The following is a 20,371-nucleotide window of genomic DNA, read 5'->3' as shown; positions in this document are numbered from 1 at the left end:
GACTGGCCCCTCCAACCGGGGCGAATTTGACACTCTGCTTATGCTGACTACTGCATGGAGCGTGAAGTCTCTGCTTCAATGCGATAGAAGCATTCATCGATGCGGTATTTCGCAAGGGAGATGATAGCTGGCGCCTGGTGTGGATCGAATCTCGACTGCGATACATCGAGCCTGTGGAGGACATGTCACACCACATCCCTGAAATCCGCGAGACATACAACCACTTTCCTAAAGGAATCCACTTTATAGCGACGTCGAAGCAGGTCCAAGCTTACCGTGAAAACGTAGTGTACTCAAGATTATAATTGAGGGCATTGACATGACTTAGAAGTGGAAGAGCCGCAGACGATTGGACAACTACTGCTATAAGGTGATACTGTTGCGTAAGGAGGACATTAAGAAGGACGCCGAAGTGGACCAGGATAAGCAGGCCGACACTAGAGCTGGTAGAAGGACGTAAATGTTGAGGCGGCATCTATGCGAACCACCGGAGGCTCCACAAACAGCCCCGAATTGAACACACAGGTTGACGAGCTGAAACGCAGGTTGACGACCTTCAAAGCGGATTCTGGGCCCCAAAGACTTATTGGTACAACGGTTTCCAGCGTAGCCGCACTGCTGTTATTCGAAATGAATAGAGCAATAATTTAAAAGCCGGTCGCGTCCACTGGGAATGTTGCAGTATTGTTATTGGACAACAAGAGTGAACCTACGCTGTGCCCCTTGTTTTGTGTAATATGCAGGAGCACATGGAATGAATCTGAGTGGGCGGGCCCGAAAGAGCGGAATACGACGTATATGGTGGCGATGAACGTCTTGTAATTTTTGCGCAGAATATTTCCCGCAAATGGAGTCGATGTTTGACGGCGTTAGGGTGTGATGGTGACCATCTTCGGTTACAATCCCTAGAAAATCTGGGATCGGGGGTTCGGGTATCTCGGTGCCATTTGCTGTCGCTGCTACCGTTGTTTTACATGATGGTGGCACAAAGACCACAGCTAATCAAGGTATGCATTTTCTGCGAGCGGAGTTCCCTTCTCTCTTTGAAGTACGGGCCCACAGCCACGACTGCATTCACCATAGCCCAGCCAAACCTGGCAAATTCCCTTTTTAAATCATCGGCATCTTATCCCCACTTTGATGGTTTCGGGTACGGTCTCTGAAGAAAACCACCCTGGTGTCACAGAGTCCGAATACACACTCGATACAATCGTCAAGGGCACGATTCCAAAAAAAAAAAAATGGACAGCACGGAACAGGTTTCGGATCCCGATTGTAACTGCCTCTTCATCACCCCCTTTGCTACAGAATGAGTCTCTGGTGCAGGACCGAAGAACAGATCAGCCAACAATATGTTCCTTAAAAAATTATTCCGCCCAGTGGCGCATTCACAGTCTAGACAACAACAAATGCATTGGAAGATCTTTCATAAATGTCGGCAGTATAAAAGCGTTGACATGTTACTCTTTTTGTTTGTGATTCCGCACACATATTTTGCTAATCATATCACTTTTATCAATGTACAACAAGTTATTTTGATTGGCACCGGTTCCCATTGTTAAAGGCGTTTATTTCCTTCGCTCTTACCTGCACCTCCACCTTTATCTTCACTTCCATAACAGTTCCTCGCCCCAACTGCATTTGCATTCACTTTTTTCACACTCGTTTCCATCCGTCTTTCATAATGAGCGCGGGGTACTGCCGAGATCATGAAGGATGGGTAAGATTCGACTCCATACGATGGTGACATGGATTTTAGCATGTATGATCTATCAGTTTTTTGTGCCCTCTTCTCACTGCAACAAACCTTATTCCCGCTCCACTCCACTTCGTTTTACTTCACTCTGTTTTTTCGCTACCATAGGGTCCCGCCAGCACCGATCGCATCGATTTGACGCTATGCTTCGAGTATACCATCCTTGCATCACTACCCGCCTGTCTCGCTATTCTCGTATTCTGCCATCGGACAGTCTCCCTCTATCGACACGGGAAACCACACGGACTCGGACGCACCAATGCCCTCTTTTGGCCTGCACAGGTACTGATGCTGGCTGCTGCTTTAGTTCTGTTCGTAAGAGCAGGTCTGCTGGGAAGCGAGGCTGATCACTCCCCTGCAACTGTCCTCGCCAATGCGTCCATGGGCACTGCATGGGTATGTAAACTTTATTTGATCGAATACAAACTGCGGATATATGCTAAATTTATACCACCAATCAAAGTGCCCTTGTCCTAACACATTGTTTCCATGTAGATACTCGCTGCCATGCTTAACACCCTCGAGCACAAGTACGAGATCCGATCGTCAACTGCCATCTTTTCTTACTACACCGTCTCCGTCGTTGCCGGAGCTATCACTACTCGCACCTTGAGTAGTATTCGTTCGACTCCTTCCTCTAATGAACTTTACTACGCCTACTTCGGACTCATTCTTCTTGGTTTCACCTTCGAAGCCTGGCCCCGCGGAAGAACACAGGTCCAACAGCAAAGTGATGCAAGCCCTTATGACAAGGCCAATATCTTCTCTCGATATTGGTTCCATTACCTCCAGCATGTCATCTCCCTGGGCTACAAGCAACCTCTGCAACAGGCTGATATTCAGGATATGATGCCACACAGGATCAGGACCCGTTTTTCTTATTCACATCTCTCTAGCCAATGGGATCATCATGTCGCCAATCGCAGAGCCCATGGCAAAGAACCTAGTCTGCTGCTGCTTGTCCTGAGTTCTTACCACTCGCAGTGGATACCGATCCTCGTTTACAGGGCCCTGTCTTCTGCTTTGGTCTTTGTTGGCCCCGTATTGATGGACAGTTTAATGGGATTTGTCGGATCCTACTCGACCGAAACTCCAAAGCCTGTGTCTTTGGGGATCATTCTTTCCTTTGGAATGTTCCTTTCTACGGTTGCAAGTGCATTGCTGGAAGGACAGTACTACCAGTTGGTCACGAATATGGGAATCGAAGCTCGCGCGGCGTTGGTGTCGATGATCTATCGAAAGGCTCTGAGGCTTTCCCCAGCGGCTAGGCAGACACAGACGCCCGGAGAGATCAATAATCATATGTCAGTTGATGCCGAGCGATGGTCCGAGGCGCTACCAATGCTTCCCATGTGGGGATCTATACCATTCGAGATCTGCATTGCTCTTTGGTTACTATATCGACAACTTGGATGGGCAGCTCTTGCAGGACTAGGAACAATTATTGCAGTGGCACCATTTCAGACATGGATGGCGACGTTTTATTCAGTGGCGAAGGATCAGAAATTGGAGGCGATGGACAATCGCATTCGACTGACGAGCGAGCTGATGTCGAACATGAAAATCGTTAAGCTCTATGGATGGTAAGTTTGTCTCTACTCACCATAATGAAGTCGGCTAAAAATCCGTTCCACTGATATGAAGCGCTACTTCCCCAATTCCTTACTGACTCCATTGCTATTCATTCTCTAGGGAGTCTTCGTTTCTCGCTAAAGTGGCAGTCTTCAGGAACCGGGAACTGTCTATCCTTCGCAAGATGGGTGTCGCCTTTTCTTTCATGACTATTATGTTCAGCTCATTGACGCTTCTAATGGCCCTCGTGTGCTTCAGTATCTACGCCACTGTCGGTGGACCTGGTGGAACACGCGGGGATATCAACCCCCAGGTCATCTTCGTCTCCATTACCCTCTTTGGACTCCTCAATCGTCCAATCGGTATGCTCTCACATATCACCGGAGAGACAGTCGGGCTCGTTGTAGCAACACGCCGTATTCAAAAGTATCTACTCGAGGAAGAACTGAACGATGATCAGATCGAAAGAGATGACGATGTGTCTTCTCATTCTTTCGCAGCTGCAATGGCTTCAAATCAGCAGCCTGTAGTCAAGATCCAGGATGGGGTTTTTGCATGGGATAAGGAAGGACCTGGAGTCGAAACCGAGAAACAGAGCAGAAACCGAGAGAAAAAAGAAGCTAGAAAGCAGAGGCAAGCTGCAAAGGAGGCCAAAGAGGCCGGTCTACCTGAGCCAATGTGCTCGACGCCCGTGGAACGCAATTACGATTCAACTCTCAAGGGAATCAATCTATCGGCTTACAAGGGTGATCTAACGGCTATTGTTGGTCGAGTTGGACAGGGCAAGTCGTCTTTGCTCCATGCTATGATCGGCGACATGTATAAACGACAGGGTCGTGTCAGAATCTCGGGACGCATAGCGTATGCTCCACAACAAGCCTGGATCATGAACGCGACCTTGAAAGACAATATCTTATTTGGAGCTGAGCTAGATCAGGAAAAGTATGACAGTATCGTCCACGCAGCAGGATTAGTTCCAGATATCGACATGTTGCCCGCTGGAGATTCAACTGAAATTGGAGAGCGTGGCATCAACCTGTCGGGAGGACAGAAGCAACGAGTTTCGTTGGCTCGAGCGGCATATCAGGATGCGGATATCTACCTTTTAGATGACCCTCTGAGTGCAGTTGACGCCCATGTGGACCAACACCTATGGCAAAACCTTATCGGGCCCAGCGGGTTGCTCAAGGACAAGACGCGGCTGTTGGTAACACATGGAATCCATCACTTGAGCGAGATGGATCAGATCGTGGTCTTGAAGAACGGTTCCATCACGGAGGTGGGTCAGTACCAGGAGCTTTTGAATGCCAAGAGTTCGTTCTACCGGCTGATTCAGGACTACTCTGTCAAGGAGGCGCGAAAGGAACAGGACGATTCTCAAAGCGAAGAGGAGACCATCAATGATATTGAGACAGGGCCTGCAATAATTGTCACTCACAACGAGAAGCTCGAAAATATGGATGAAAAAATGGACGACAATGCGGATTTGATCAAAGAGGAAGTCATGCAGGTCGGAAGTATTCAATGGGACATCTACCGGATATATGCCAAGGCTGTGTAAGTTGACGTTAATCATTCAAGGCGGCCATGTTCCATATGTTTGTTCAGTGTACTCAACTATTTGCTTCCTTTGCATATGGTCCAAATAGATCATATCGCTATGTAATCCAGGTTCTGTTCCTATTCCTTGTCATCCAATGCTGTCAGATTGGAACCAATTCTTGGCTGCAGAACTGGGTCAAAGTCGCCGAGACCTCCTTTCACGGTACCAGCTACTTCATGGGAATATATGCTGTACTTGTGGTTTCGTACATGATCCTCATCGTCTGGACTTCGTACACAGCCATGGTCACCGCCGGTGTCAGGGGATCGGAACGACTCCATAATAATCTACTCAACAATGTCCTACGCCTACCCATGTCCTTCTTCGACACTACGCCAGTGGGCCGCATCGTGAACCGGTTCTCTTCGGACTGCTTCAGCATCGATGAGCAGTTGCCTTGGTCTTTTCACGACATTTTCTTCTGTGGGGGGTCTGTCCTGGGCAGCGTCATTGTCATCGCTATAACTACACCCATATTCTTGACAATTGTTCCCCCCGTCGTTGTTGTGTTTATATTACTACAGAGGTACTATGTCGCATCGTCCCGCAATTTCAAGCGAATTGAGTCCGTGTCAAAATCGCCCATGTACCAACACTTCTCAGAGACCTTATCAGGAGTATCGACCATTCGGGCTATGCAATGCCATGAGCAGTTTATTCAGCAGAATGCTACTAGGTCAGACAAGTCGTCGAATGCGCACTTCGTCTGGTCTGTTGGCAACAGGTGGTTGGTATGTGCACTCCTTTTTTTTTTATATGGTTATTTTGCGCTTGTTCTTTCATACATGAGGTTTTAAAATATTTATTGTTGTTTCATCGGAATTAGAATGCTCGCTTAGAAGCTCTCGGATCACTCATTGTGTTGGCAGCTTCTTTGTTTGCAGTCTTGAACAGGAACAAACTTGACCCCAGTATGGTTGGCATGTCGCTCTCATACGCCTTGAACATCACTCAAGATATCTGCTGGCTGGTGCGCTGCATGTGTGAAGTTCAGTTCGAGATGGTTGCCGTCGAGAGGATCGATGAGTACTGCAACAAGAACCAGGAAGCACCCAACTTTACGGATGTCCAAGTCCCCGATGCTTGGCCATCGCAGGGTCACGTTGCCTTCAAGGATTATTCGACGCGGTACCGCCAAGGAATGGACTTGGTCCTCAGAAATGTATCATTTGAGGTCCAGCCAGGTGAGAAGGTCGGGATTGTTGGTAGGACGGGAGCAGGAAAATCATCATTGACACTGGCGCTGTTCCGGATCATTGAGGCTGCGAATAGCCACTGGGCGAAAGCGAGCCATAACGGATCGGACATGGATGCTGATGAATCTATCACTTCAGAAAAAAACAAGAGGATGCTTGTGGAGCTGGAGAAAGTGCAGGTGGAGGAGAATGGAGGATCGATCTGGATCGACGGAATTGACATTTCCACGCTTGGCCTAGAGCAGTTGCGCCAGCATCTGGCCATCATCCCTCAAGACCCTACTTTGTTCGTTGGCACTGTACGTGACAATCTCGATCCATTTGGCCAGGCGCCCGATTCAGAGCTTTGGGAGGCGCTTGAGCGTGCGCACTTGAAGGATTACATCTCGTCCATGCCGGGTGGGCTCTCGTATGAGGTCGCACAAAACGGAGAGAATTTTTCAGTTGGTCAACGATCACTAATCTGCTTGGCCCGTGCGTTGCTCCGGAAGACCAAGATTTTGATCCTGGATGAGGCAACGGCAGCGGTGGATGTGGAGACAGACGAGTTGATTCAGAGGACGATTCGGGAAGAGTTCAAGGACCGGACGGTGCTGACGATCGCGCATCGGATCAAGACGATTATGGATAGCGATAAGATCTTGGTACTGGAGAAAGGAAGGGTGCAGGAGTTTGAGGCACCGGGGGCTTTGCTGAAGAGGAAGGAAGAGTCGCTGTTTTGGAGACTGGCGGAGCAGGCAGGCGAGATTTGAGTCGCATCTATACACAGTAAAGGAAAAATAGAATTGAACAATAAATTCATGATTCGTATACCGGGTACGCGGAAACTTTCATTATTAGTATGGCAATTGGTGCTAAAGAAGAGTTTTGACTCGAAAATGCGTGAGTTCATTCCAGGGCTGCTGGAAGCGCACCTGAAAGCACAACTATGCAGCGGTCATCTCTCACCGTCAACTACCAGATTAAATCTCACTTGAAGAGCGATTTTCCATTCCTTGCGGGACGGTCCGACCGAGTTCTATCTGAAATGCCATTCTTACTACTTCTCCTGTTACACATAGGGATTAGAGGCCCATAAATGGCATCCCGGATACTGCGATAAGATAAGCCGGATACGGTTGAAGCGCTGTGCAGCTCACATTCCTTCGCAAAGACGAACTAGGCGAGACAAGCTATGTCCCCTTCACTTCCTTGCATGGTAAAGAAAAGATCAGGAAGTCCTTTTTCTCGCTTGTAAAAGTGGGAGCTCTGGCTCCTTGATATGAACAGTGTATTTCGCCTTGATCTGGCCCTGCAGAGACGCGTCTCGAGGGCTAGCTGTCGATTTCCTTTGAAAGTTTCCTTGGAGGTTGTCTCTTGGTTTGCAGCGATCTCGACCTCGATAATAGGGCTTGAAGACTATACTATCAATAGTCCCTTTTGAACCACTATTCACCACTATTTATATTAACGGAGATAGGGAGAAAAAGAAAGAGGGAAGATGGGTGTATGGTGCATTGGACCCTCAAAGTAGAAATAAAGTTGGATATCTTAACGGTCAACGTGCATACATCGAAGCGTGATAGATGGCGGCCCACTACGAAACAAATGTAGCATTGCATTAAAAGAAGGACAATGGTTACCTCGATGAAGCACTCACTGGCGGCAGTCGATTTCAGTCCTTATGGACGACATTGAATGAAAATGTGCGACTTGATTTTCTCGTCCAAAACAATGACTTCAAAAAAGTGTACTGGCTACGCAACGCGTGAAAGAACAATACAATAGCGATACATGTCCATTTCCGCCTCACCTTTCGTCATGGGGAATTAGAAGCAGCCTTCACGAAAGACTAATCAAGGGCCATACAATCCTGCCAATTTCAGGGCAGTTGTATGCTCTCTTCAAGATCTTTGACTTGACCTAGTATTTATCTAATAAATACTCCCCGGGTATGGAGGCGTGGTCCCACATATCTTTCACACGTGGAAGATATATTTGTGAGCCTGCGATGCGTAACTGTTACAGTAGGTAGCACTGTCTGGTCCCCAATTCGCGATATGATCAGTAAGTCTCGAACCGATCAGACGATGAGAGCAGTCATGGGTCGTCTGGTGCCCATTCAGTTCATGGCCAGCTAGGCGTCCTTTCGAAGATGCTTTAGCCAGGTAATGGGTGAAGAGATAATGACACTTCATTTTTCTTTGTCGGCGCTCAGTGGTTCCTTCTGTTGTGTGCACACCAAGGTTCATTGACCCATTGAGTATTCCTGTGCTGTGCTCTTTATTCGCTCTGCATACGGAAAGAGGGCTCGGCTCAGAAATGCGCAATCGACGTCAAGCTGTTCATTTAGAGATCGTGGGTATAGACGACCTATTTTTGGCAAGCCCTTTTGGTGCCTGGCCTGGCATACTCATTCCATCTCCTTCGCACGCTTCCTTTTGTCTTTGTCACCCTTTGTTCCTTTTCATTGCCACCAACCCGATTCCCATTCGACTTTCATTCGACTTCTCGGGATGCGATTCCTCGACTTGAACCGCTATTCGCTCATCTCCCTCACGGCTACCCTGGTAGCCATCGCCTACTCATCCCACAAATCGCTCTTTCACACCCCATCCTCTTTTCTCAACCTCGGCCTCCTGAAGTCCCTCGAGCCCATCCTCAAGGATGTCCGACCCTTTGTCCCAGAGTCATCCTTCCCACAATCATCACCCGACTCGGCTCTGAACAGTCTCCTCCACAGCAACCCAGCCGACCTTGTCGACCTTGCCAAGAACGGCGCTCAACTTGTGACGGCGGGGGTCGACAGCACTGAGCACAGCCGACTGCTTGGCGGTGCTGCTGGCATAGGCAATGGGTTCCGCCCCTCGGTCTTCCAGGCTATGCTAGCGGAGCGATATCTCAAGTTCAGGACACCCTCACCCGCCGTGCTATTGCAATTACAAGTTATCCTGTCATATCTTCAGAACGAAAAGCTGTGTGTCTTGGTGAGTTGAGAGCCTTTTTACTCGACCTCTCTCTTTCTCACACCACTCGTCACTGAAGCATGGCTTCGACTGCTTTAATTGCTTACAGCTCCATGTGCCGTGTATATTGCGTCCTGTGACTTGTAGGTCTTCACCAACATGGCGTTTTGTCTAGCGTTCTTGACGGGCCGGCTCTTGTTGAGAACGTTCTTTGGCGACCTGCGTGTGATCGAACGCCAGGTAAAAAATGCATTGAACAGAAGAGACAGCACTCGACGATTTGGATAAAGTATCGTGTGACTTGTCTTCCGACCTTAACACTCTACCTCGCCGACTGTGCCCTTCTAGCACATGTATGACAGGGCGCTTAACTTTCTCCTCTTCAAGGTTGTCTTTGTCGGAGCAATTCTGGAGCCTCGCTGGGAGGAGTTGCTGATCTGGACAGCATGGTTTACCATACTGGGGTTCCTGCGTGTGTTTAGCATGCTGTGTCGAGACCGATTTGAATATGTAGGCAAAACCGCTGCCGCCTAATGTACCCCGACATAGCCTTAATACCAACAGCCGAATCGCCGAAACTTATACTTGATTTGTTTGATTGCACTCTAGCTGACTGTGTCGCCTAATATCCCCATCAAAGTACATGTCAAGATACTGACCATGCTCACCATGATCCTGGCATCTAACATTGCTTGGTTTATTATCTGCATCTCAGTCTTCCGCTCAATGCTTCTGCTCCTGTCGTTCGAGGTATAGTTTTTATCTTCTTGCTGTGGGCAATGACATCTGAACTCAAGTGCGTCGTTTATGGTATCTCAGATGCTGATACTGTTCTCCCTTATTTGTATAGTGCTTCACACTGTTCCTGGATACAATTCAAACATTTGTTAAATATGTCATGCATCTGGGAGACCTATCACGGCAGGGACCATGTGAATCGCGACGGATAGTCCAGTACTACATCGAGTTCGTCACGGACACCATGATTCTGGTTACCACTCTTGGACATTATCTGCACATCATGGTAATTGCAGGATAGATCATCGCTTCTGTCTGGAATGTATATGCAAAGAATGACCTATTGATACACCGGAGTTCTTTTTGATGGATAGTATTTACACGGAATCTCATTTACCCTCATCGATGCGGTCCTATTCTTGAACATGAGGAGTGTCTTCAACAACCTACGGAAAAAGATCGCAGGCCATCAAGCCTACCGGCAGGCTCTAAGCAACATGCAGGCATTGTATGAGAATGGTCATTGACGCTTTCTAACATCAATGATATCATTTCTAGTTGGGCACTATCTGACATGTCATTCCTTTGCCGTTTAGATATCCATCGGCGACAGAAAAGCAGCTCGCGGATTACAGCGACGATTGTGCAATCTGCAGGGACAGCATGGCATCTGCCAAAGTCCTCCCCTGCGGACATATCTTTCATCTGTTCTGCATTCGATCATGGCTGGAACACCACAGTTCTTGTCCGACGTGTCGGCGATCGCTGGTCTCAAAGACAGAATCGAATGGATCGGACATTGATACTGCAAGGGGATTTCCTGCAGCAGACACCGACATGGAGGGATCATCGATTAGCAATGTTAATATCAATGTTAGCCAACAAAGCAGTAGGCGAGGCTCCTCCACTGCCACCCCTTCATCGCAATCTGCAGCGCCTCTTCCCTCGACCAACTCTTCGCCCTCTAGTAGCACCCACCACCTCGTCACGGGCACAAACAGCAACCGCTCCAGCACTGGCCATCAACTCTTTGCGTTCAATTCTGAACAACAACCCTGGCTCAGTCGACTTGGATTCCCACGGATTACAGTAGAGGTCGTGGATCCTACACAGGATGATGACGATTATAATGGACATACCTATCAGTCGCAACACCATTCCCATGGTCATCATACACGTCACCAGCCCCAATCTCATACGCCCTACCCATTACAACGGAGTCGTTCTGACGACGGTTCTGAATATGACGAGGACGAAGATCTGAGGAGGGCCATTGCAGAGAGCCTGGCAATGAGCCAGCCGACACAGGCACAGTCTTCCCCCTTCTTATCCTCAGCGAGCACAGCAGCAGCAGCAACGTCCTCAATGGAACTCGGATCGCCTCGGCCTTCTGCGGTTTCATCCGATGGTTTATCAGGAGATGCATTTCCGAGGTCAAATGATCAAAGCCGGCGGGGAAGTCTAGAGAATCAGGTCTGGTCGTGTCAAGATCTTCAGCGACGGCAACAACGAGACACTCTGCGGGAACGCAGAACCGCCAGCGGTGATGAAAAAATCCTCAACTACGATATTAGGGCGGATTGAAATGGCACTTGTATACGACAGTAATATCTAGCCTTGCTGTCAGATTCTCCGTGCTTCCGCTTCCTGTCCTCATGGACTCTTCAGGGGTTAAGACCCTGTGTACTTTTAAAAAAAATCTGAATAAATGAAACCCTTAAGTCTTATAGAATGTGACTGCGACTAGCTTTAGAAAAAAAAGAAAAGAAAATAAACATCGACGACTTAAAGAGAGCAGTTGTGCATCAACCTTTCACTCGTTGTGAATCATAATCGACCACCATCCCACTTTCCTCCCTGCCGACAACTTTTGATACTCATAATGAACACGGACGAGGGTTAGTCGTTATCTTTATTCGATTGGTGCTACCCCTACTCCAACTGCTTTCATCTTTTTTTCGCACTCCTAACTTACTCCGCGCTGCCTTCTCCCTTGCTGTACAATAGTTATCTGGCAGGTTATCAACCAGCAGTTCTGCTCATACAAAGTCAAGTACGTCAACGCACCTCCTATATTTTGGCAATCAGCAGTGAGGTAGCATTTGGAGTCATCTTAGCGATAACAGGAGACTAATCCTTGGCTTTCGCCACTTGTGCGTTGTTTCAATTTCCAGGACAGCGACAGGAAACTTTTGCAGGAACGAATACAACGCGACCGGTCTTTGCAACCGACAGTCATGCCCTCTTGCCAACTCACGCTATGCTACAGTGCGTGAGCAGAACGGAGTCATCTACCTGTTTGTGAAGACGCCCGAGCGTGCGCACTCGCCTGCGAAGATGTGGGAGAAGATCAAGCTATCGAAGAACTATGCGCAGGCACTGGAGCAGATTGACAAGGAGCTGATTTACTGGCCCAACTTCTCGGTTCACAAATGCAAGCAGAGGCTGACAAAAATCACACAATACCTGATTAAGATGAGGAAGCTGAAACTGAAGGCGGATGAGAGGCCCAAGTTGGTTGGTATCAAGAAGAAGGTCGAGCGCAGGGAGGCAAGGAGAGAGGCCAAGGCTGAGGCTGCCGCACGGTTGGACAAGGCCATTGAGAAGGAGCTATTGGATCGTTTGAAGTCACACGCTTACGGCGACGCGCCCTTGAACGTACACGAGGACGTCTGGAAGGAGGTTTTGGAGGGTGAGAAGGGCGAGTTGGAGGTCGATAGTGATCAGACAGACGAGGACGATTCACAGTCAGAGGCAGAGGAGGACGAGGAGGAAGAGGACGAGGAGCGTGAGTTTGTGTCGGACCAGAGCGAGGATGAAGAGGACATGGAGGACATGTTCGAGAAGGAATACGAGGTAAAAGGCGTTATTCTCTTTTTGTTTTCGCTCGTTGGCTATTGCAAAGAAGTAGCTACTAACACTGGTATTTGTCCGCTTTTTCTCGTCCTTGTAACACTGATAGCACGAGACAGTGGAGCTTTAAGCATATTACCATTTTACTATCACACAGCAAGCATTAAACGGAGCATTTTCAAGTATTTAATCATCGATACCGATCATGACACGCATTCATTATATGTGCTTGCAATCAGGATCCACACTATGCTGTTGCCTAGACAGATATGAGCTATAAGTTTGCACAAGAACGGCATATGGTGAACATGAGTCGTAATATAGAGCGTTTGATAGAGGGCTTATTCATGGAAGATGACTAAAGGAAAAATACAATGTTATCGAACAAACGAACACCAATGTGCTTCAGATCCTCTGCGCATCCTTGTGTTATGGTAAAAAGATAGGTGGCCAGGAATTTGTACATGAATGCGAGTACAAAACTTAGATTACTGCGGGTCTCATAGACAGGATGAGGCCCAGGGACACATAAAGGAAGACGGGGCAATGTGATTGGTCAATATAACTGGTGAACAGGCACCCGAAAAATCCGCAGGAATTGTATTTCGCCCAAACGGCCAGAGCCCCGCAAATTCGACCGTATTTAAAGAGATGATCCGATACTCATTCATATCACCCCTCCTCTCTTAGACATGACATCGATACCCTCACCATTACATCCATCCTCCTCCTCGTGGTGCGACACAGCAGGATGGGTAAGTCTCTCATGTCTTGTAGCTCGGGAGTACACGATAATCCGAAATAATGATCAGGATCATTTTATCCTTAACATTTCATCGAGTACTTTATAGGGCCCCATCGCCGATGACCAAATTTCGTTTACGTCTTGCTTTCAGGATACGGTTCTCTTCGGTATTCCTGCAATTATCGCGTCCATCGCTTTCCTAATCAGGGCAAGACATCTTCGCAAATACTGCCATCCACATGCACTTGGTCGCGTCAGTATCCTCTACTGGCCATCACAGGTCGCCCTCTCTGGCACCCTTATGATACTTCTGGGACGCATTCTTTCTAGCACCAACGGCCTGTTAACCTCCGAACTATTTGCCACACTGTCCCTAATCGTCGCTTGGGTAAGAAAACAGCATGACGTCCATAATTGCTATTATGCATGGTCCTGTCAACACGCCGTCTTTCATCAAATACTGACACTCTTTATCAACTCTAGGTGCTTGCGATTCGCTTGAACAGTCTCGAGTCATTATACAAGATTCGCTCTTCCAGTCTGATTCTCGTCTTTGAGTTAGTCTCCCTAACTTTCAGCCTCCCCAGACTCATCTCTTTATACCGCCTCCAGGATCCAACAGACGTTAATCTTTCAGAGTTCTATTTTCGGTCCCATTACCTCACCTCCATCGCCATTTCATTTGTCTTTGAGACATGGCCCCGAGGTCGGACAAGCGTACAAAAAGAAAGCGGCGCCAGCAGATTCGACAAAGCCAACATTTTCTCCAGATGGACGTTCAATTACATGCAGGCACTCATTTCACTGGGTTTCCGTCAGCCGCTTAAAATGAACGATATTCAGGATATGATGCCCTCCCACCTGAAGACCCTTGAAGGTCCCTACCAGTTGCTTTTCCTTCAGTGGACCAGGCACGTTGCGGAAATCAAGACATCAAACCGGCTAAAGAAAAACTTGATCTCAGTAACTCATACCGACAAGGCTACGATGCGGAAGGAGCCCAATCTGATGTGGGTAATCCTCAGAACGTTTTGGAGGGAGCTGACGAGTCTGGCCATCTTGCATATCCTGAGGGCATTGCTCCAATTCGTCCAACCGGCACTCTTGCGACAAATCCTGATCTTTCTCGAATCTCCGTCGGATTCCGATTCCAAGGCTCATGGCATCGCCCTGGCGCTCTGTATGCTTGCAGTTAGTATTACGCTCTCCATAATTATGGGACAGTTTTACGCACGGACCGTCGAGACCTCCGTGCGTATCCGATCGGCCCTCGTTGGAATGATCTACCGAAAGTCGCTCGTTCTCTCGCCTGGCGCCCGCAAGAGCGCGACAAGCGGCGAGATCACAAACTACATGTCAACAGACGCTGAGAAATGGATCACAAATCTAGTCTGGATGATTATGTGGGTTTCCATCCCTATCGAATTCATCGTTGCGACTGTCATGTTATACGACCTGATCGGCTGGTCTGTATTCTGTGGAATGGCCATCCTGCTTATGAATGTGCCAATTCAGGGCTGGGCTGGAGGGTTCATGGACTCTATCAAAAGCGGCAAGATGCAGGCTCAAGACAGCCGTGTGAGGCTCATGACCGAAATCCTCGCAAACATCAAGATTATCAAGTTGTATTCCTATGTCGAGGCATTCCAGCAGAAGGTGCTCACGGTCAGGGATAAGGAGGTGTCGTTCCTTAGACGGGCTGGCACGGTCGACACTTACCTCACCATCCTCTATTCGTGCTTACCGCTGCTCGTGGCGTTTGTAAGCTTTTCAGTCTATGCAACCATCGGCGGTCCCGGACACACGCCTGGGGAGATCAATGCCCAGACCATATTTGTCTCGATTGCGCTTTTTGCTATGCTGAACAGACCAATTAGCGCCATGTCTATGCTTATCGAGGCGACGATTGGTCTCCGGGTCGCTATGCGCCGCGTCCAAGGATTCTTATTGAAGGAAGAAATGGACTGCACGGCCGTCTTGCACATTAACGAACTTCCGCATGACACTTGGACGCCTGTCATCCAGATCGCCGGCGCCACGCTCGCATGGAATCCTGGCCACGATTTCTCAGACCAGGCATATTCTACCACTGAGGACACAGAAACGACCGCTCTACTGTCAGAGGACGCCAGGAAGGCAATCGAGCCAACTCTCTTCGACATCAACGTGTCTATTTCCCGATCCAGTCTCACAGCCGTTGTTGGTCGTGTCGGTCAAGGCAAATCGTCTCTCTTGAGTGCGATGATTGGCGAGATGTATAAACGCCACGGCTCGGTCAAGGTGTTTGGTTCGATTGCATACGTTCCCCAGCAGGCTTGGATCGTAAACGCGACCTTAAGGGAGAACATCGTTTTTGGCAAGCCCTTTGACCAGCAGAAATACGACCGTATCCTGAACGCCTGTGGATTGCTGCCCGATATCGAAATTCTCGTCGCAAAAGATTTGACAGAGATTGGAGAGCGCGGCATCAACTTGTCTGGAGGCCAGAAGCAGCGCATCTCACTTGCTCGTGCTGTATATCAGGATGCGGACATATATTTGCTCGACGATCCGCTCAGCGCTGTCGATGCCCATGTCGATCAACATCTCTGGGAACATCTTATCGGTCCTAAAGGAATGTTGAGCCACAAGACACGTGTTATTGTCACTCATGGTATTCACCACCTTGAGCAGGTGGATCATATCCTAGTTGTCAAGAATGGACGGATTACTGAGGCTGGCGACTACCGCGCGTTAATGAGTGCTCGGGATGCATTCTATTATCTCATCAAGGACTTCTCCGTTGCAGAAAACCCCAAGAAAGCAACATCGAAGACCGGCAAGACGTCCAAGGCTGACGACGCGTTGATGGACAAGACCATGAACCTGGACTCCTCTACCTCTGTTTCCACGCCAACTTCGAGTTCGAATTTAATAACCACATCGGATGGAGAGGCGGAGACTGGAACTGTGGTGGCGGTCGAGGCCAAGGATGCTAAAGGAAAAAGTGGTGGCGAGCTGATCGCGGAGGAGCACGTCCAGGGCGTCACCGTTCAATGGAAAACCTTCGCCACCTACTGCAAGGCTATGTATGTCTAGCTCGCTTACTATCTTCTTTATTGATGAGACTCTTTGGTTGTTCACTAACCAATGCGCATACAATGTTCTTACGTTCTCAGGACCTACTGTTACTTTACGGTCACAATGATTTTGTTCATTATCTGGGAGTGCTTCCAGCTGAGCGTTCCTTTGTGGCTTGAGCATTGGATCCGCTTGTCAAGTTCGACAAACCAGTCGACTTCCTATTTCTTGGGTATCTATGCGTTATTGGTACTGGCCTACGTGGCAGCGGACACATGCCTGACCTATGTCTTCAAGGTGACGGCGTGCACTCAGGCCTCAATAGTACTGCATAATGATGCGCTCGAACGTGTTATGCGGTTGCCCATGTCTTTCTTTGACTCGATTCCGTATGTCCTTCCCTTTTCTTTCGCGTGTACTTTGCTTTGATATTTTCTAAAACGACCCCCACTGATATATTTTTTTACACTTTCGAATGATATAATCACTCTCATAGACAGGGACGCATCTTGAACCGGTTTTCTTCAGATGTAGCAGGAATCGATGAATCTATCCCTTTCTCACTGCACCAAACAATCCTCAGCGCCTGCAACCTGATCGGTAACCTTGTGATCATCTCCTTTGCGACTCCAGCCTTCATGCTCTCAATACCCCCACTGGCGCTTTTCTACTGGGCTGTTCAAAAGTACTACTCTCGCACGTCCAACATCCTCAAGCGCCTAGAGTCCGTCACAAAGTCCCCGATCTATCAGCATTTCTCCGAATCTCTGCACGGCGCGACTTCTATCCGAGCGATGAAGCTGCAGCAGCGGTTTATTAACGAGAATGCCGAGCAGGTGGACAAGTATGCGAATGCGTTCTTTGCATGGTCCATGACCAATCGATGGATGCAATATCGTCTGGAGCTGCTGACAACGTTCGTGGTCTTCATGTCTGCATTGTTGGCAGTCTTGAACAAGGATCATCTCTCAGCCAGTTTGGTCGGATTGGCGCTCAGCTTTACACTGGTTCTGGTCGACCATGTCACATGGCTACTGAGGATCTTTACACGGTTCCAGAGTGATCTGGTCTCAGTCGAGAGAGTGCACGAGTACTCGGTCAGGAACACCGAGGCGCCATTGGTCACAGGCGTGAGGGTTCCTGAGTCATGGCCAAATCAGGGACATATTGTTTTCAAAAACTATTCGGCGAGGTACCGCGAGGGGCTGAACTTGGTGCTCAAAAATGTGTCATTTGATGTGCAGCCCGGCGAAAAAGTTGGGATCGTCGGTCGAACAGGTGCAGGCAAGTCGTCGCTCACGCTGGCGCTGTTCCGGATCATTGAGGCTGCAGACAGTTACTGGGCGTATGCTAGTGATCAAGCAGAAGACACCAAACCTCCGGAGGACCAGCATCTCTCTGCAATCTCTGCGTCTGGTGATGGCGGGTCGATTACGATTGATGGAATCGACATTTCAACGCTAGGTTTACGGGACCTGCGCAGGCATCTAGCGATTATCCCACAGGACCCTACGCTCTTTGCCGGCACCATCCGCGAGAACCTGGATCCGTTCAGCGAGATGAGAGATACCGAGTTGTGGACGGCCTTGGATCGTGCGCACTTGAAGGATTACATCTCGTCCATGCCGGGTGGGCTCTCGTATGAGGTCGCACAAAACGGAGAGAATTTTTCAGTTGGTCAACGATCACTAATCTGCTTGGCCCGTGCGTTGCTCCGGAAGACCAAGATTTTGATCCTGGATGAGGCAACGGCAGCGGTGGATGTGGAGACAGACGAGTTGATTCAGAGGACGATTCGGGAAGAGTTCAAGGACCGGACGGTGCTGACGATCGCGCATCGGATCAAGACGATTATGGATAGCGATAAGATCTTGGTACTGGAGAAAGGAAGGGTGCAGGAGTTTGAGGCACCGGGGGCTTTGCTGAAGAGGAAGGAAGAGTCGCTGTTTTGGAGACTGGCGAAGCAAACGGGTGAAATTTGAGTTCTTGCCTCACACAATAAGAACATTGTAACATGAGGCCCACAAGAAATAGCAATAAGATAATATCTGCAATAAGATAATATCTGCAATGAGAACTCCTAATCGTGGGTAACGTTTTGGCTCTTGAAAATGTTGAGGACGTTAGACAGTGAGAACGGGGGTTTTTACGAACCCTCAAAATACTAGAGACACGCGGTAGCGGGGTATACTACCGAGGATATTCAGTAGTGAGGAGCCAAAGTAAATGGCCAGTACTCTAGGATAGGTACCACAAGTAACTCGCATGCTGTAGGTTCTGCCTGTCTTGTCTCGACTCAACATACCCGAGGCGCTGGGCACTGCTATTGTATTTTTGCTCTGCAGCATTTATTATTATTTTGGCTTTTTTAATCTACCCTCGTAATATTATAACTCTCTCTCTTTTTCGTTCGAAGAATTGACTCAGCGAAGTTTTCCATGTGTGAGATCGCGAATAGTTTCTTTGGGACAGTGCTCTTTATCTCTCTTATGGGCATAAATAGCGAGGCTTTTAATTTTATATCACTTAAGATCTACATGGCCGTTGAAGACATAAATTATTCTATATTGTATCTACGTCGAACCATGCTCACTATTCTATACGACACTTGTTTTCGCTGTAGGATAGTCCTATGTCCACTGCAGTGGCGACTGGCGGCGAACTTTCAGAATTTGGTCTGTAGACTCTGTGAGACAATAAAAATGCACCGCATGATTGCTGTTTATATCATGAACGTGGTGCTGGTTTTAAAATGTTTTATACTGATCATCCTAGTCAAAAACAATTTTACAGGTTTTGGTTTGAACAGAAGGTGCTTCAATTGCATCTAATTATACGAGGCCAGCATTCTCGGAGATGGATATAATCACTGGTTAAAAAACACTGGTAGGCTCTGCTCCTTCGTCTGAGTTGCACTACATCGAAACTCAAAAGTCTGGTCCGATCCATGGCGGAGAAAATGGCTCATGTAATCAGAATCATTCAACTTTGCAGGGACAATTAATAGGAATGATTTTTTCCATGAGGAGCTGGACTCATTCTTGCTTCTACAATGACTAATCATATAATCCATGGCATTGGCAGGTTCACTCATGTTGTCAACGTGGGATCTAATAATGAATAATCAAATCATTCATGTACATGACATCTCAAACACAGGCGACATTGCGACAAATCTTTGCTGTAGGTACCATCACGGTTATCTCGTTCACTCTGATGTGTGAGATCAGCAGAACATGCTGACTAGGGCCCTGCTAACAGCCCCTTGGTTATCAGTGCGTCTTTCGCCCTGACGACATTTTGAGTTCTAGGGTCGCCACCATCCGCACTCATTAATGCCGAGCAATCAATCAAGCTGAGTATGTCGAGAACAGGAATGCAGGCGATTGTTTGCATTGTTATTAACATACGCAGCGTTACGCGTATTCCTTTCTGTGTTTTTAAGTGTGTCTAGGTGGCCTCTCCTCACCTTAGAGCTACAGAAACATCAACATATATATACTATCTATAGCGATGAAATACTTCCGACTCGATCTTTCACGCGACTGGCCTCAATAACGTAGATTCAGAGACTAAATTCTTTTAGTATGCAAAGAGGACTCAATTCGCAGTCTACAGCATCCAATGTAGATGTAGCCAGTTCTGTGCTATCGATCTACCGATAGGGCTCAACAACACGTCTGGAATATTAGCCCCAGAGCACAAAGGCGATAAGCTGCATGGATGGGATCGGGATCTGTTTCCTTTTTCAAGGGTCTCGAAACTAGTAACCGTCTTGCAAATAAGTGCAGCGTACGAACGCCACGCCGCCCAGGCAATACTCTCGTGATAGCTTTATGCTTGCCATTCCTGTCGAGAGTGCAATCTAAATCCTGGATACGACTATGAGAGTTAACATACTGC

At 48.1% G+C, this 20,371-nt stretch overlaps 5 protein-coding genes across 5 annotated transcripts; 4 read left to right on the top strand and 1 right to left on the bottom strand.

Moving 5' to 3' along the window:
- Positions 1-197: 197 nt before the first annotated feature.
- On the bottom strand, positions 198-479 carry BC939DRAFT_447521 (uncharacterized protein). The gene has a single exon (XM_051555099.1). It carries the CDS (start codon positions 473-475, stop codon positions 272-274), a length of 204 nt encoding a protein of 67 aa, XP_051413516.1. The 5' UTR covers positions 476-479; the 3' UTR covers positions 198-271.
- A 921-nt stretch (positions 480-1,400) lies between these two features.
- BC939DRAFT_527811 (uncharacterized protein) lies at positions 1,401-7,010 on the top strand. The gene is made up of 6 exons (XM_051561433.1): positions 1,401-1,720; positions 1,865-2,152; positions 2,252-3,339; positions 3,449-4,885; positions 4,978-5,662; positions 5,758-7,010. Exons 1-6 carry the CDS (start codon positions 1,685-1,687, stop codon positions 6,877-6,879), a joined length of 4,656 nt encoding a protein of 1,551 aa, XP_051413515.1. The 5' UTR covers positions 1,401-1,684; the 3' UTR covers positions 6,880-7,010.
- A 1,354-nt stretch (positions 7,011-8,364) lies between these two features.
- On the top strand, positions 8,365-11,593 carry BC939DRAFT_447513 (uncharacterized protein). Its single transcript, XM_051555098.1, has 7 exons — positions 8,365-9,093; positions 9,220-9,312; positions 9,421-9,582; positions 9,682-9,822; positions 9,923-10,096; positions 10,185-10,318; positions 10,407-11,593. Exons 1-7 carry the CDS (start codon positions 8,623-8,625, stop codon positions 11,392-11,394), a joined length of 2,163 nt encoding a protein of 720 aa, XP_051413514.1. The 5' UTR covers positions 8,365-8,622; the 3' UTR covers positions 11,395-11,593.
- Positions 11,594-11,613: 20 nt separating this feature from the next.
- Positions 11,614-13,049, top strand: BC939DRAFT_447511 (ribosomal L28e protein family-domain-containing protein). Its single transcript, XM_051555097.1, has 4 exons — positions 11,614-11,708; positions 11,818-11,863; positions 11,985-12,666; positions 12,773-13,049. The coding sequence occupies exons 1-4, from the start codon at positions 11,693-11,695 to the stop codon at positions 12,791-12,793; spliced, it is 765 nt and encodes a 254-aa protein (XP_051413513.1). The 5' UTR covers positions 11,614-11,692; the 3' UTR covers positions 12,794-13,049.
- Positions 13,050-14,395: 1,346 nt separating this feature from the next.
- Positions 14,396-18,450, top strand: BC939DRAFT_395773 (P-loop containing nucleoside triphosphate hydrolase protein; the record flags this gene model as incomplete). The annotated part of the gene is made up of 4 exons (XM_051552243.1): positions 14,396-16,476; positions 16,567-16,861; positions 16,969-17,803; positions 17,837-18,450. The coding sequence occupies 4 exons, from the start codon at positions 14,396-14,398 to the stop codon at positions 18,448-18,450; spliced, it is 3,825 nt and encodes a 1,274-aa protein (XP_051413512.1).
- Between the last annotated feature and the right edge of the window lie 1,921 nt (positions 18,451-20,371).

Source organism: Gamsiella multidivaricata (genome assembly GCF_025024155.1).
Source record: "Gamsiella multidivaricata strain RSA 2152 chromosome Unknown BC939scaffold_23, whole genome shotgun sequence".
In the NCBI taxonomy this organism is placed as follows: domain Eukaryota; kingdom Fungi; phylum Mortierellomycota; class Mortierellomycetes; order Mortierellales; family Mortierellaceae; genus Gamsiella; species Gamsiella multidivaricata.
The sequence above is the reverse complement of the archived record's forward strand: the minus strand, read 5'-3'. Positions and strand labels throughout refer to the sequence as shown.

What these genes read in the sequence shown, in the direction of transcription:
- BC939DRAFT_447521 (XM_051555099.1), bottom strand. Translation starts at nt 475, where the DNA reads ATGCCGCCTCAACATTTACGTCCTTCTACCAGCTCTAGTGTCGGCCTG.
- BC939DRAFT_527811 (XM_051561433.1), top strand. Translation starts at nt 1,685, where the DNA reads ATGAGCGCGGGGTACTGCCGAGATCATGAAGGATGG. An exon ending in CGGATATATGCCAAGGCTGT is followed by an intron (nt 4,886 to 4,977) that starts GTAAGTTGACGT and finishes TGGTCCAAATAG; the next exon opens with ATCATATCGCTATGTAATCC. An exon ending in CTGTTGGCAACAGGTGGTTG is followed by an intron (nt 5,663 to 5,757) that starts GTATGTGCACTC and finishes CATCGGAATTAG; the next exon opens with AATGCTCGCTTAGAAGCTCT.
- BC939DRAFT_447513 (XM_051555098.1), top strand. Translation starts at nt 8,623, where the DNA reads ATGCGATTCCTCGACTTGAACCGCTATTCGCTCATCTCCCTCACGGCT. An exon ending in ACGAAAAGCTGTGTGTCTTG is followed by an intron (nt 9,094 to 9,219) that starts GTGAGTTGAGAG and finishes TGTGACTTGTAG; the next exon opens with GTCTTCACCAACATGGCGTT. An exon ending in TGCGTGTGATCGAACGCCAG is followed by an intron (nt 9,313 to 9,420) that starts GTAAAAAATGCA and finishes GTGCCCTTCTAG; the next exon opens with CACATGTATGACAGGGCGCT.
- BC939DRAFT_447511 (XM_051555097.1), top strand. An exon ending in TTCTGCTCATACAAAGTCAA is followed by an intron (nt 11,864 to 11,984) that starts GTACGTCAACGC and finishes TTCAATTTCCAG; the next exon opens with GACAGCGACAGGAAACTTTT. An exon ending in TGTTCGAGAAGGAATACGAG is followed by an intron (nt 12,667 to 12,772) that starts GTAAAAGGCGTT and finishes TAACACTGATAG; the next exon opens with CACGAGACAGTGGAGCTTTA.